The following is a 16,428-nucleotide window of genomic DNA, read 5'->3' on the forward strand; positions in this document are numbered from 1 at the left end:
TCGTAGGGCCTTCCAGCTTAACACAGTTCTGCTCTCGGCTTCTGTTCTCGTTTCTCCCCTCGGAACTGCGTCTGTCTCACGGTGGGAAGGTATGACATGCATTTAGGCATTCTTGCGTTAGTCTGTGGTATTCCATTTGCTCACTCGTTACTCATATTACTTTGGTTAATTTAATGTCACGATTTATTCGGAGCTATGTGACATACTACTGGATTTGCTTATCATGTCAGGGTTTTCATGGAAGGTGTTGGATTTCCCTGACACCTTACAAGTAGGTAGGTTCACAAAACGGAAACAAAAATAAAATAACATTGCCAACAACTAGGGATGCCTGGTATTGGCCAAACAGCTGACAATGCAAACATGCGCCTCCCCTGAGGCCAGTTAGTTAGTACCGCCTCCATCCTCTTTCTGTACATACTTATTTAGGTCAACAATGTTGGGTAGTCCTAACAGTTTGTGGGATTATAATACTCTATCCTAGATGACAACTATTTTAAAGAGACCCACATATTCATCTATGAATTTCTTGGTTTCTGCGAACAGTTTTTTGTTTTTGTTTTACTTTTCCTTCGTTTTAAAGTGTAGCAAGTCTCCAATCTGAAAACTTGCGGGATGGGCCCTATCATCGTGTCTTCCCTTTCTTTCCAAGGCCTTCCTCCTAATATTTGCCATTACTATTTTCTTTTTTCGCTCCATAGCCAACCTGTTAGTTTAGGAAATTCTACTACCTCGAATAATAAATTATTAGGTCTTATCGCACACATCAGTTCTACACACCCAAACTTTAAATGATTAATCATTTCTTTAAAATATCCAAGATAATTGGCCCAAGCTGAGTGTTTCTTATGACAATATGTCCTCCAAAGTCGATTCAGTTCTTTCATTATTCGTTCACACATATTGCTTTGTGGGTATTACGCAGAAATCTTTATATGTTCAGTATTTCTATTTCTCAGACACTCTTCAAACCTCTTAGATACAAACTGTAACCCATTATTTGACAGTATTGTCTTTGGTACACCTGTGGTCACAAAATAGCCCTTTCCGAGCTTACTGACTGTTACTCTGGAATTTGTCTTTTCAATGTGGTAAAATCTAACATACTTTGTGAATCCATCGACTGGTACAAATACAGACTGACAACCCTTCTTGAAGCAGGCAGCAAGCCAAACACGTAGACTGCCACTAAATCTAGTCTTTTCTAAGGTTCTACTGAAAACATCTGCCCCTGTACTATTCTGTTGTTGGCTCTAATCTTTTGCCATCTATCACAGAACCCTAAACGCTTTTGAACTCTTCTCCACATGTTGTTAAAAATTACACTTTCACTCAATTTCTGTATGCATTTTCTGGCCGCGTGATGTCCATATTGTCGATGCATATAGGCTATTAGTAAATCAATATGTGGTTATGTACAGCAAAGTCACCAGTCCTACCTAACCAGCTTCCTTCGTCTGAACAGTACACCTTGATGTAATCTATAATATGACGCTAATTTTGGAATATGTGGATGACCTAATATGCTTCTTAACTAATTTCATCTTATCAACTTGATTTTACTCTCTCCTAATGTCTTTACAAATTCTTTTCAGTGGTCTCTTCTCTCCAAAGTGGGTATTTATATTATAAATGTAGACTTCTTCTGGATCTAATCTTCGTTCTATTTTCTCTTGGATTCCTATAGACTGCACAACAATGCATCAGCTACCACATTCTCAGAGCTCTCAATATATTTAATTTCGTTATCAAACTGCTGTAAATACAACAGCCACCTTGTTAGTCTTGGGTGCTTTAACTTACAAGTTTGCAAGAAGGTCAAAACACAGTAGATATTTTTATGGCCTAGTAGGTAATGTTGAAATTTCTGTAGCCCAAATAAAATTGCGAGGGGTTCTAGTTCGGATATACCATAGTTATTCTCAGTCTGTTGCAAATATATAAGAAATGCTATTTTTTGTAGACTTGCTCTTCTCCTTCGTTTTCAATTTGAAACAATTCCACCCGAGACCATATTTACATGAATCTGATGATGGCAGAAACGTTTGGAGAAATCAGGATGATTTAAAATTGTACTGTTTATCAAAGCTACCTTAATTTCTTCAAAGACCCTCTGGCACTCTTCTGCCCGCCTACACGGTCCATGCTTTTTCAATAAATGTCTTAAACAAGGCGCACTGAATAATTATCCTCACACGAATTTTCGATAAAAGCAAAATAGCCCGAACATTCCTTTCAAGTCTTTCCTATTTGTAGGCACTGCCAATTCTTTAACAGCTTTTACCTTGTCATGATCTGGCATTATCCCCTCTCCACTGACAATACATCCCAAGAATTTTATTTCTTTCTTCACAAGCTGGGTATTACTTAATTTCAACTTCATTCCGCCCTTCTTATGACTTCTAAAACTCTATCCAGTATCATGCAATGTTCTTCCCAAATAGGAGTTGCCGTTAACGCATCGTCGACATACACAGTTATTCGCTTCAACAACTTGTCACCTAATAGTTGGGACATCGCCTGACGAAAGCATAAACACTGGTAGTCAGACCCAAAGGAAATACTTTGTACTGACGACAACGTCCCTCAAATAGGAAAGCTATGTACTTCCGTGATTCTTTTGCTAACGGAAGATCTCAGTAACCACAAGTAACACCCATAGAGGTGACAAATTTCACGCCTTTAAATTTCTGTAGAAAATCTTCTGTATTTTCAGGCCTGTTACTTTCTGACAAGATTATTTTGTTCAAAGCCCTTACGTCCAACACGAGCCTGATCTATCCGTCTTTCTAGGGGGCCACAATTAAAGGAGTATTAAATACACAAATGCCCTTTTGTATTATGTTCCATTTAATCATTTTCTGAATCATTTTCCTTACCGCTCTTTATGCACCTCTGCAATCACAAACGCTTTTTTTTAATTGTGCATCATGTTTTACCGTTAGATAACATTCGTAATCCTTGACTAATCCTGGCTGGTCCGAAAATACGTCCTGTGTTTATTTAAAACCCGTTTTATCAAATTTTTCTGGGTTTCTGTCAAATCCGGTGATTCCTCCATTTTTTTTTTCACCTCTGATGCTCACGTTTTCTATGTCATCGGGACGTATTTCCTTCCTTTCTCCATATTCGTCGTACCCTACGATATCCTCTTTTTTTTTGTGCAGCAACGTATAGGTACATCACAATTCTCACCTGCCGGAAGCCGCTTCTTCCTGCAAAGGGCACTATGAAGCACTTCCCATCTGCGGTAATGACAGCCTCGTTGTTCGAAAATCGACATTCGCTTTTTACTTTTTTGCAGAAAATCTTCATACTTAACCCGAAAATTATTAGGAAGTTCTGGAACAGTTGTTCTACATCTACATCTACATTTATACTCCGCAAGCCACCCAACGGTGTGTGGCGGAGGGCACTTTACGTGCCACTGTCATTACCTCCCTTTCCTGTTCCAGTCGCATATGGTTCGCGGGAAGAACGACTGTCTGAAAGCCTCCGTGCGCGCTCTAATCTCTCTAATTTTTCATTCGTGATCTCCTCGGGAGGTATAAGTAGGGGGAAGCAATATATTCGATACCTCATCCAGAAACGCACCCTCTCGAAACCTGGCGAGCAAGCTACACCGCGATGCAGAGCGCCTCTCTTGCAGAGTCTGCCACTTGAGTTTGTTAAACATCTCCGTAACGCTATCACGGTTACCAAATAACCCTGTGACGAAACGCGCCGCTCTTCTTTGGATCTTCTCTATCTCCTCCGTCAACCCGATCTGGTACGGATCCCACACTGATGAGCAATACTCAAGTATAGGTCGAACGAGTGTTCTGTAAGCCACCTCCTTTGTTGATGGACTACATTTTCTAAGGACTCTCCCAATGAATCTCAACCTGGTACCCGCCTTACCAACAATTAATTTTATATGATCGTTCCACTTCAAATCGTTCCGCACGCATACTCCCAGATATTTTCCAGAACTAACTGCTACCAGTGTTTGTTCCGCTATCATATAATCATACAATACAGGATCCTTTTTTCTATGTATTCGCAATACATTACATTTGTCTATGTTAAGGGTCAGTTGCCACTCCCTGCACCAAGTGCCTATCCGCTGCAGATCTTCCTGCATTTCGCTACAATTTTCTAATGCTGCAACTTCTCAGTATACTACAGCATCATCCGCGAAAAGCCGCATGGGACTTCCGACACTATCTACTAGGTCATTTATATATATTGTGAAAAGCAATGGTCCCATAACACTCCCCTGTGGCACGCCAGAGGTTACTTTAACGTCTGTAGACGTCTCTCCATTGATAACAACATGCTGTGTTCTGTTTGCTAAAAACTCTTCAGTCCAGCCACATAGCTGGTCTGATATTCCGTAGGCTCTTACCTTGTTCATCAGGCGACAGTGCGGAACTGTATCGAACGCCTTCCGGAAGTCGAGAAAAATAGCATCTACCTGGGAGCCTGTATCTAATATTTTCCGGGTCTCATGAACAAATAAAGCGAGTTGGATCTCACATTATCGCTGTTTCCGGAATCCATGTTGATTCCTACATAGTAGATTCTGGGTTTCCAAAAACGACATGATACTGGAGCAAAAAACATGTTCTAAAATTCTCGTTCACCGTGAATCTTTACAGTTAACATGACGAGTTACTTCTTTCTTACTTTTACCTGTGGCTACTCTAATGTTTAATCTTGAGACTGGCATAATGACTATTTCTTTCCGATTGGAATATCATCTACAAAATTCTTTGACATTGCACATACATCTGAACCACTATCAAGTAAACAAGGAACTTTTTCACCAAAAACTACAACCTCTATTGTCGGGTCCGCAGCTCATGGTCTAGTGGTTAGCATTACTACCTCTGGATCACGGGGTCCTGGGTTCGATTCCCAGCCAGGTTGGAGATTTCCTCTGTCCGAGGACTGGGTGTTTGTGTTGTCCTCATCATTCCATCATCATTCATAAAAGTGATTAGATTGGATTGTGTACAGACTGGGAATGTGTATGGACGCTGATGACCGCGCAGTTGAGCGGCCCACAAACCAAACGTCATCATCATCTGTTATCGATTGCACTCTGATGATTTTTCAATTGTTTCAGAAACTGGTTTTTGAAACAAAATTCCACCAGTGGAGTTTGAAGCTTTGGCAATAACAGACAGACGTGCTGGCGAAACGTCAGATAAATCATCAAATAAACAATGATCAACAGCCAGTTTGTCAACAAGTAGCCATGAAACCCTTAACAATATGTAAAATGTAATTAAATTACCGAATTGGTGAGCAATTGGGTCGACAATAGAGAAAAAATTGATCACTTAATTTTGAAGAATGAATTTAATACAGTATTCAATGAGCAGAGTATGGGACTTATGATTACCACACGTAGACTTACTCTAGTCTACAAATTAACTTTGAAAAGACTTCAGAAATTCAAATCAGTTCATCGTCTACAGCCAGTGATTCTTAGAAGACAGTTTTGAAATGCTTTCCCTAACATACGTCCAGAAAGTCATAAAATTGACACATGTGTTAGCTACGTTAAAAATGAAGCTCACTTGTGGAAAGGTGAAACTTTTAAAGAATTTGAAACAGCTTTTCCGAAAAATATTAGTCATACTAGCCACCAAAATATTACACATGGAATGAGGGTATCTTGCAAGAATATTTGCAAAAACTGTCGTATAGAAACGCATATTTGTATGATCCAATAAAATATTACTAATTAACTGAAATTTTCATTCAAAGGCTATCTTTTGAGGTGCGAAAACAAGTGGTTTTGTCTTTGCACCTTGAAATAGAAATATATGTCACATTAGATCGTATGTTGAATATTGATCAAGAAAGGAGAAAATGTGACGAAAAAATTTTGACGGAAGCAATTGCGAGGCACATTTTTCACCACATGAAGATACGTTTCCCATAGTTACGGGTCACCAAATCGCTTTGATAGAGAGGAAGACGAACAGCACAGAAACATAGATTGCAGACAGCCTAGGCACGATTGTAATCGTTATGAAGAGGTTTATCGGCTGGACAGTGATGCCCGAACTCAAAATAGGTTGGTACATAGAGAAAGAAATGTTCAACGCACGCCAGCACGTCCTTCACAGTTAAATTAAATGAAGTTTCCTATGGGGCTCAAAAACCGTTCAGATCAAGAGTAAACATTCACAATTAATAATAATCAGTTTGATATACGTCAAAGCGTAAGAGGTGACTTTATGCGACAGCAGGTGGTGAATACTGAAGATATGTTGATGCTCATTATCGGCATTTATGTTTGCAGGATTAATATTGAGGGGCTACTGGACATCGGTAAACATGGCCGCGTACCATCGAATAAAGTGTATCTTCAGTGAAGTGAGATTGCACAGATCCACTTTGTTCCTTTGGGTAGTGTACGTATTATCATGTCTTTGGAAAGTAGAGGAAAGCTGGTTGAGAGTCATGTATTGCTAAAGCTTAAACCTAAGGCAAGGAATACGAGCAGAGCTTCTTGGTAGCTCAGTCACTATCTTTTGAGTATACTTTAGGCACAGAATGGGTGATGTAGAGTAAATTCAGAGAGGACGGATTATATGGTGTATGCAAAAGAGCAGTACGGAAATAAAAGATGCATTTAGAGGACATGTCAATAAGGAGGATATGTGCGCTGCATGCGTTAATTTACTGTATATTAATGTGGCTAAGGAGACAGCTGTGTCCGTCGTAAAGTTATTGATAATGTTACTAACGAAGTGACCACAAAGAAAAAAAAATGAAAAAGCTTTTCTCTGCCAAATCCGTGAAAAAAATCAGGAAATGTCTGATTTCTCGGAAGATACGAAATGAAAATTAAAGCACTTTTTCACTACAATACGACACTTTCTAAGAGGGGAAGATTAATTAGAGGGTGTAAAAGTAAACTGAAAGCAAAAGAGTGTGACGCGTTCCACAGCAAAAATTATTCTGTACGATCTGAAAGGGCGACTCTGTAGAGCTTGAAATCAATGACTTCTCATGTATTGATGACTTACTGATTTACCCTTTGTTAAGCTTGAGGCTGTTCATAATCAGCGACGGCACTCCAAGGAAGGAACCCAGAAACATAACGCATGTGGTCGACGTAGATGGTAGTGTTACGTTACACGAAGAGCATAGTAAAGGAGGAAGCTTATGAACTGCTGACACTATAGGCAGCTGTCCCGGGTATAAGCTTTAGTTCGGGAACTATCTGTACCTCCACACACCGTCTGGACATTGTTGTAAGGGACCACATTATATGGCAGACACAAGCAGTCACTTCTTAGCACAAGTAACAAACATGTTCCTTGCTGTGGAAGACCACAACACCAGTGCATTCACAAAGGGTAGAGTTAGATAGGTAATGAGTAAAACTGCTGAAACGGAAGTCTCGTAAAACACTAGTGCTCCTAGCCATACTTGGAAGGGCAGCGACGTATAGCTTTCAACTGCAAGTGTTCGTACGAGACAAGGAGTCTGTTAACGTAAGGGCCAGGAACATCCCGCATACAGAGTAGCAGACGGGGAAGGACTCGAACGTGATTGGCTGGAGACAGCAAAGCTCCACGTCAGATTAGCCGTTGACTGCAAAGTGACAGTAGGATTGGTGGGGCGACTGCAGAGTGGGAGAAGCGCTCTACCGTCGGGATCCTCAAGAAACAGTGGATTCCCGTCGTCAAAGGGGTCGTGAGACAGAACGTTTGGACGCCAAGTCGCTCCATGCTAGCCTTTGGTAAGCTTCTGTTCAGTCTATTTTCTCACTTGGAGTTCTGTTCTCACATGTTAACATTTTAAGATACTGCCAGTCATTGCTATTTCTGTTAGCTCTCGTACCTAGGAATCAGAGAATCAGACACTTACGTCTGTCGTAACAACGGTGAACCCTTTGATTTTTCTTAGATTTAGAAATAGCTTTCAGTGTAGCAGTGTAGTCTCAATGCAATAAATAGACCCTTGACGTCCTTGAGTCTCGTCCAAGTAGTCTTAACTAGACCCAAGATACACACTACTAGTAGGTGTCCGTTTGGCAGCATGTAGCAATATACCAAGCAACCACTTGCCGTCAGTAGAAGTTTATCTTCCTGACCTCGGAATTTGCAAATCCAGACGAACCCCCTTAAGTTCTCATACCCTTCCCACAGCCTTTGTCACAACACGACAGAATGCTGTTACATAATATTATTGAAAGAACAGATAGTGATTATTTAACTCAAAAGATGTGCTTAATAAACGAGATGTATCTGTCGAATTGGAGTTAGGGGCAAAAGCAATCAACAGAATTATTTTACCATGAAGGGACCGACAGAAACTTTAGAGTAGTTGTTACAGCGTTTTAAAAGTGGCAAGTAACACACGAACTGCCTACAAGCACTACCTGGCATGTGGGGTTCATGAATAGGGCAGGAAATTTATCACTTTTTCGTATAACGGAAGAAGTTATCAGTTTAAAGTAATAGCATATGGACTGAGCGTGTCTGCGGCTGCTGTCTTGTGCATTCCGAACGACGTTTTTGAAGACATATGATGAAAGATGGTCGTTGTCTACAATGATGATACATTAGTCGGTTTAGGGAAGTTAGGGAACAACATTTGGTGACCATTTATAAAATTCTGCAAGCGGTCAGACATTTGGGAAGAACAATTAATTTGGAGAAGACAAAATCTGAAAAGAATCACATGAAGGTTTTAGGACACATAATCACACAATGAGAAATCGAACATGATGTTGACAAAATGGATGCTTCAGGAAATTCTCTATACCAAAGAGTTCTAAAATGTTGAAGTCATAAATTGGATTCTACAGTTTCTACTAATAAATCATTGATGGTTATTATTTACCACTGTTGCTACTACTGAACTTGTTAAAAAGGAATACTCGTACATTAACTCTGTAAAATCATATAGACAGTAGCATATCCAAAATGTAAAGATATATCACAAATGTGACTGACTTTACTGTGCCAGTGTTATGTATAATTTCACTGTGTTATAAATAGTTTGCGGAATTGTGAAACATGGGGTTAAGAAGTGTATTGTATGTTAACTGAACTGTATTTGAACAGCATTTAAGTGGGTGCTCCATCTGTTAGACACAGGTTATGGGATTATTTTGAAGTTTATGTGCAACTCTTACACCACTATCTGCGAAACCGGTGTCCATAGCCTGTGACCAAACGAGCAGTAGGTTGTCGCCGATTTCCTTTCAGAACTGCTGTAAATGGGCCATGCTCACATGAAATAATTCTCCATCCTGGCATTAGAGTGAGTTTGGATGCCATATATGTACCATCACTGTCTGCTGCAGGGGCTGGAACACTGTCGACTCACCTTATGATGGCCAGGCCGCAGCAGTAGTGAATTTCATTACGCCATGCCCAGGCCTGGTGCTGCTCGAGTTCCATGGCCTACGTAATCAAAAACTGTTTCCTGTCACAACAGGGCCCGGTCTAACGGCCACAAATATCGCCATCTCCAGCTGTGCAGAATCTGTCATCGTCCGCAACCAGCAAGCCCGCTGACAAGTACTCCAAGCCCATCGAAACGTGATAGGAGTCGTCCAGCTTCAACTAAAACAATGCATTTCTTCTATTAACTGCGGAGCTCTAGGTTGCGACTAGTCCCTACGCTGCTAGCAGCTGAATTGGTGCTTTCTAGCGTGGAGCCAGCTGATGGCTGACATCTGAAAACTTCATGACCCTTACCTGGAGGTCCTCTGCTTGTAGTCAGTTCTCAAGCGCCCTAAGCTCTGAACCCACAACAGACTGATAGCTGGTCGCACACCTGAATCTCGTGGAGGCTACTTGAGGTTTTCTCCATTAAGACCCTGAGTCAAACTCGCCCTCCTGCTTAAGGCCACTGAACAGACCGTCGCAGCTAATTATGTACATAGACACGACATAATTTCATTGAGAGATACTCGTAATCAAACAGTCGACAACTTGATGCGTTGGTGCGAAATTTGATTTCTTAAATGTGAACTACACGGCGGAAAAAAAAATGCCGGACGCTTTAACTGAAGTCGAACTGTTGTTGTTGCGGTCTTCAGTCCTGAGACTGGTTTGATGCAGCTCTCCATGCTAATCTATCCTGTGCAAGCTCCTTCATCTCCCAGTACCTTCTGCAACCTCCATCCTTCTGAATCTGCTTAGTGTATTCATCTCTTGGTCTCCCTCTACGACTTTTACCTTCCACTCTGCCCTCTAATGCTAAATTTGTGATCCCTTGATGCCTCAGGACATGTCCTACCAACCGATCCCTTCTTCTAGTCAAGTTGTGCCACAAACTTCTCCCCAATCCTATTCAATACCTCCTCATTAGTTACGTGATCTACCCACCTAATCTTTAGCATTCTTCTGTAGCACCACATTTCGAAAGCTTCTATTCTCTTCTTGTCCAAACTATTTATGGTCCATGTTTCACTTCCATACATGGCTACACTCCATAGAAATACTTTCATGAACGACTTCCTGACATTTAAATCAATACTCGATGTTAACAAATTTCTCTTCTTCAGAAACGCTTCCCTTGCCATTGCCAGTGTACATTTTATATCCTCTCTACTTCGACCATCATCAGTTATTTTGCTCGCCAAATAGCAAAACTCCTTTACTACTTTAAGTGTCTCATTTCCTAATCTAGTTCCCTCAGCATCACCAGACTTAATTCGACTACATTCCATTATCCTCGTTTTGATTTTGTTGATTTTCATCTTATACCCTCCTTTCAAGACACTGTCCATTCCGTTCAACTGCTCTTCTAAGTCCTTTGCTGTCTCTGACAGAATTACAATGTCATCTGCGAACCTCAAAGTTTTTATTTCTTCTCCCTGGATTTTAATACCAACTCCAAATTTTTCTTCTGTTTCCTTTACTGCTTGCTCAATATACAGATTGAATAACATCGGGGAGAGGCTACAACCCTGTCTCACTCCCTTCCCAAACCGCTGCTTCCCTTTCATGCCCCTCGATTCTTATAACTGCAATCTGGTTTCTGTACAAATTGTAAATAGCCTTTCGCTCCCTGTATTTTACCCCAGCCACCTTTAGAATTTGAAAGAGAGTATTCCAGTCAACATTGTCAAAAGCTTTCTCTAAGTCTACAAATGCTAGAAACGTAGGTTTGCCTTTCCTTAATCTTTCTTCTAAGATAAGTCGTAGGTCAGTATTGCCTCACGTGTTCCAACATTTCTACGGAATCCAAACTGATCTTCCCCGAGGTCGGCTTCTACCAGTTTTTCCACTCGTCTGTAAATGATTCGCGTTAGTATTTTGCAGCTGTGACTCATTAAACTGATAGTTCGGTAATTTTCACATCTGTCAACACCTGCTTTCTTTGGGATTGGAATTATTATGTTCTTCTTGAAGTCTGAGGGTATTTCGCCTGTCTCTTGCTCACCAGATGGTAGAGTTTTGTCAGGACCGGCTCTCCCAAGGCTGTCAGTAGTTCTAATGGAATGTTGTCTACTCCTGGGGCCTTGTTTCGACTCAGGTTTTTCAGTGCTTTATCAAACTCTTCACGCAGTATCGTATCTCCCATTTCATCTTCATCTACATCCTGTTCCATTTCCGTAATATTGTCCTCAAGTACATCGCCCCTGTATAGACCTTCTATATACTCCTTCCACCTTTCTGCTTTCCCCTCTTTGCTTAGAACTGGGTTTCCATCTGAGCTCTTGATATTCATACAAGTGGCTCTCTTTCCTCCAAAGGTCTCTTTAATTTTCCTGTAGGCTGTATCTATCTTACCCCTAGTGAAATAAGCCTCTACATCCTTACATTTGTCCTCTAGCCATGCCTGTTTAGCTATTTTGCGCTTCCTGTCGATCTCATTTTTGAGACGTTTGTATTCCTTTTTGCCTGCTTTATTTACTGCATTTTTATATTTTCATCAATTAAATTCAATATTTCTTCTGTTACCCAAGGATTTCTACTAGCCCTCGACTTTTTACCTACTTGATCCTCTGCTGCCTTCACTACTTCAACCCTCAGAGCTACCCATTCTTCTTCTACTGTATTTCTTTCCCCCATTCCTGTCAATTGTTCCCTTGTGCTCTCCCTGAAACTCTGTACAACCTTTGGTTTAGTCAGTTTATCCAGGTCCCATCTCCTTAAATTCCCACCTTTTTGCAATTTCTTCAGCTTTAATCTACAGTTCATAACCAATAGATTGTGGTCAGAATCCACATCTGCCCCTGGAAATGTCCTACAATTTAAAACCTGGTTCCTAAATCTTTGTCTTCCCATTATATAATCTATCTGATACCTTTTATTATCTCCAGGATTCTTCCATGTATACAACCTTCTTTTATGATTCTTGAACCAAGTGTTAGCTATGATTAAGTTATGCTCTGTGAAAAATTCTAACAGACGGCCTCCTCTTTCATTTCTTAGCCCCAATCCATATTCATCTACTATGTTCCCTTCTCTCCCTTTTCCTACTGTCGAATTCCAGTCACTCATGACTATTAAATTTTCGTCTCCCTTCACTACCTGAATAATTTCTTTTATCTCATCATACATTTCTTCAATTTCTTCGTCATCTGCAGAGCTAGTTGGCGAACTATCAGCTGTAATACGAGGGCTGTAAACAAAACAACGTTTGCGCATACGATCCGTGCACCTGTCTCGCAGCAAACGCTCATTGGTTTCTGGTGTTCACTGTGATGCAAACAGTAGCTGCATGCGGCTGTAATTCGGACCTTGCCATGCCTATGTCAATTGCGAATCCCGTCCACTTTGAGGTGCGAGGTGTTATTCGTTTTCTTCAGACGAAAAATGTTAGACCCTGTGACATCAGCGCAGACTTATTACAATTTATGGCAATGATTTAATGAATGCAGCTAGTGGATAAAAAATGGTTCATAATGCTTAAAAAAGAGAAAATGGATGTTCATGGTGAAGAGAGGAGCGATCCTCCATGTCCACAGATGTGTTGAAGCAAAATGTGGATCGCATCATGAGAGAGAATTGACGATTCATGGTTAGCAAAATGCATGAACAATGTCAGTAAGTGTCCCATTCAATTGCGCACCAAACTGTCACTCAACACTTACTGTACCACACAAGCTCTGCACGGGGGTTCCACGCACGCTCACGGATGATCAAGAAGCAGCGGGAGAGGAGGAGGAGGAGATTAGTGTTTAACGTCCCGTCGACAACTAGGTCATTAGAGACGGAGCGCAAGCTCGGGTGAGGGAAGGATGGGGAAGGAAATCGGCCGTGCGCTTTCAAGGCAAACCATCCCGGCATTTGTCTGAAGCGATTTAGGGAAATCACGGAAAACCTAAATCAGGATGGCCGGAGACGGGATTGAACCGTCATCCTCCCGAATGCGAGTCCAGTGTGCTAACCACTGCGCCACCTCGCTCGGTCAAGAAGCAGCGGGAAGGAATGCTTCATTATTGCTCTTGGAGCGTTACGAAAGGTATGGTGTGACGTTCATTGACCAAATTACAGAAGATGAAACGTGGTTTTCTCAAAGCACGTCCACATGAAGCGACACTCTATGAAATGGCGTCATCCTCAGCCGCGCAACAGAAGTCAGTATTCATTCATAGTGTGCTACCGTTGAACGTCTTCGTCGGGCTATCCAGAACCCAAAAAAACGCCAGGTTTGGCGTGGAATTGTTCTGTTGCACTATCGTGCTCGTCCCTATTCTGACTGGCAGACAGTCATTTTTGCATAAGAAGTTACGGTGGGTCATCTTCGAGCATCCTACCTACAGCTCGGACGTGGGACCGTCGGACCTTCTCCAGAAATCAAGGAGCACCTTGCTGGTAACGGCTTCGCAAATGATGAAGGCCTGAAGGATGCTGTCGTGACATGGTTAAAAATCCAGGCGGCCACAAGTGATGAAGAAAGTGTTACCACGATGGCGTGGTTCTGACTGTGTCTAAAACTAAAATACGTATATTCATTAAAAACACTAATGTCAAAGGTGACTGGAGGAAAATTGCACAGAGTATAGTCCAAACATGAAATTTTAGTTTCTGTATTATTATTAAAAGATATTTTGGTATATTTTTTATTAAAAATGAAACTGCTCTAGCTGTACTTAAGATTTCATATTTATTTGGCTACTAGTTTCGACGTTGCGTCAACGCCATTATCAGGCCCGTACACTTTGATGATATCAGTAGTGTGTGGCTGAGTACTAGAAGTCCGCATTGAGACCAGTACGTGTTCCACATGGATGGCAGGCAGTAACTCCACGCAGTTACTGCCCGCCATCCATGTGGAACGCGTACTGGTCTCATCAGCCCAGTTTACTCCAACAGCCGCAGCGGCGCTGCCCGCCGCCTTCTCTGTCTACATTCTCACTCCCTTCAGAATTTCTCTGGCCTCAGCCGGGCACTAAAGACCTTGGCAGCCTGTAACTAGGAGTATACCGATACCTAAGAAACAATCGATTTATGTACTGCACTGTACAAAATGCTTTAGCTAAAATAATAGTTATGGTTTAAATATGGACTATTCCTTTCAATTTATTCACTTACTGGCTTATAACTTGTATGTTTACAATATGTAGGTTCACGAACGACACAAGGCAAGCTTTGTGAATCAGGGGATCGTGACAAAAAGAAGTGCACCGGTGAAATGGCTCAGTTTGAGAGCACTTCACCGTCATGCATTACCAACAAAGCCTTGAAGTATTTCGTATTGCATATGCTAAATACTGCACGTTAGTTGCGCTACAACATCTTTCACGATTGATTGTAACGTCTCGGTATATGATATTTATTTGACAGAATTTGATGTCAACCCTTTTTTTTTCCTGTTGGTAGTTGGTGACACAGCACATCTCCATACATTGTATACTCTACTTGAATTTTTACGTTTCAGATAATCGAAATTTGGAAGTCTGACTAGGCAACTAATTATTCTTTTAAATTTTACAACATAATAATTCTTGCTGAAAGATTTTTCTTTATTTTTGCTACTGGTAACAGAATGTAGTAGTAATTTCTGCTCATAAAAAAACTGGCATGTAATGTTAATTTTGTTATTTACTGTATCAATTTGTATTCTAATGTTCCCAACAGACGTTCTTCTCAGGTTATACATTGTTATTTATGTCAAGTGCGAGTTGTACAGTGTGTGTGAAGTAAATGTACAGTACAGAAAGGGAGAAATCAGCCTAGCTGTCGCCCCAAGAAGCGAAACAGTCATCTGCATTGGGAAAAAGGCATTGCAGGAGATAACTGCGGAGATGATGGAGAGTATTTCGGCGCTTAGCGCAGTATGTGGTGGAAATAAGGAATGGACCTGGTTGGCTTATGATAATAAAATTCTGAAGTGGAATTATAGGCTGATGAAACTAATTTGTTACTTCCCAAGCACCGTCATGCGTTCACACAAGGGCATATTAGTTTAACGGCTTAACTACTGGTCTAGGGTCGTATTTGTTCACTGTAGCATTGTGCCCTGAAGAATTCTTTCAAAACATAAAACCATGCCCTAGGGGACTATCAATGAATAAATTGCAAAATACAAATAAACGTGAAATATTAACAAATGTGTCACAGGAACAGTCTGTTAGGACAAGGATGTACCCTGACAGTGCTATAATCTTCAGTATCAGTTTTATTTAGCACAATGAAACAAGTTATAAACGTGGTGTCCTTGTAGAGCCTAATATTTTTTTTACAGTGAAAGAAATGTAATCTGAAATAGTAGTGAATTTATAGCAAGCAGAGCATTCATAGGCAACGTTTTACTCGTTCCAGTCGGATTGTGCAATGCACCACAAGGTTAATTTTGAAGAAATTCCCCGAATTTCGTAATTCACTCAAGTCTACCTGAATACCTATTGGCCAAAGTCAACATTATCTGAAGTATGTATTAACACAAAATACAAATTATAAAGTTGCAAACTATTGCATTGAAATTACTATGTCGTCACAGACTGGAGGCATGCGTAGTTCTGTTAGTTCCGACAGAACCTGGATCAAGTCCAGGCTACTCACTGCTGCCCTTGGGAAACTGCAAGCCGTATGAAAAGCTCGCTTTCGGCAATACATAAGTGTTAGGCCTGTGTGTTTCTGTCGGCTTCCCATTCACTACCAATGTCACAACAGTGATGATTGCCTAGTTTAAGTGCGTCTGACACTGTGGGCACTGTACCACTGTACCTTGATTGTGTAGTGTCAGATATTCTGAGACAAGATTATGTGCAAGTTGTGCTCATTAACAAGGGACATTTGTTTAATATGATCCGAAGGCGCATGAGTCGCATATCAGTACTAGGTTTATGGACCTGTCGTTTGCGTGAGGTTTGTTGATGATCAGACACGCTAGCAGCGACTGTATTAGCGCAGTACCGTGTCCACTGATGTCAGTACTTCGTGCTAAGGATACTGTATTCTGTGTAATGTACTGTGTGCTTCCATTTACGGTAAAATGAACAGTTCTAAC

General features: G+C 41.0%; 1 protein-coding gene across 1 annotated transcript in view; it reads left to right on the forward strand.

Moving 5' to 3' along the window:
• LOC124712204 (odorant receptor Or2-like) overlaps positions 1-13,900 on the forward strand; it is a 95,809-nt gene extending 81,909 nt beyond the window's left edge. The window contains exon 5 of the mRNA XM_047242501.1: positions 13,739-13,900. Coding sequence (XP_047098457.1) covers positions 13,739-13,900 — 162 coding nt within the window. The remainder of the gene's footprint in view (positions 1-13,738) is intronic.
• The last annotated feature ends 2,528 nt before the right edge of the window (positions 13,901-16,428 follow it).

The sequence above is a fragment of the Schistocerca piceifrons genome, chromosome 8, assembly GCF_021461385.2.
Source record: "Schistocerca piceifrons isolate TAMUIC-IGC-003096 chromosome 8, iqSchPice1.1, whole genome shotgun sequence".
In the NCBI taxonomy this organism is placed as follows: domain Eukaryota; kingdom Metazoa; phylum Arthropoda; class Insecta; order Orthoptera; family Acrididae; genus Schistocerca; species Schistocerca piceifrons.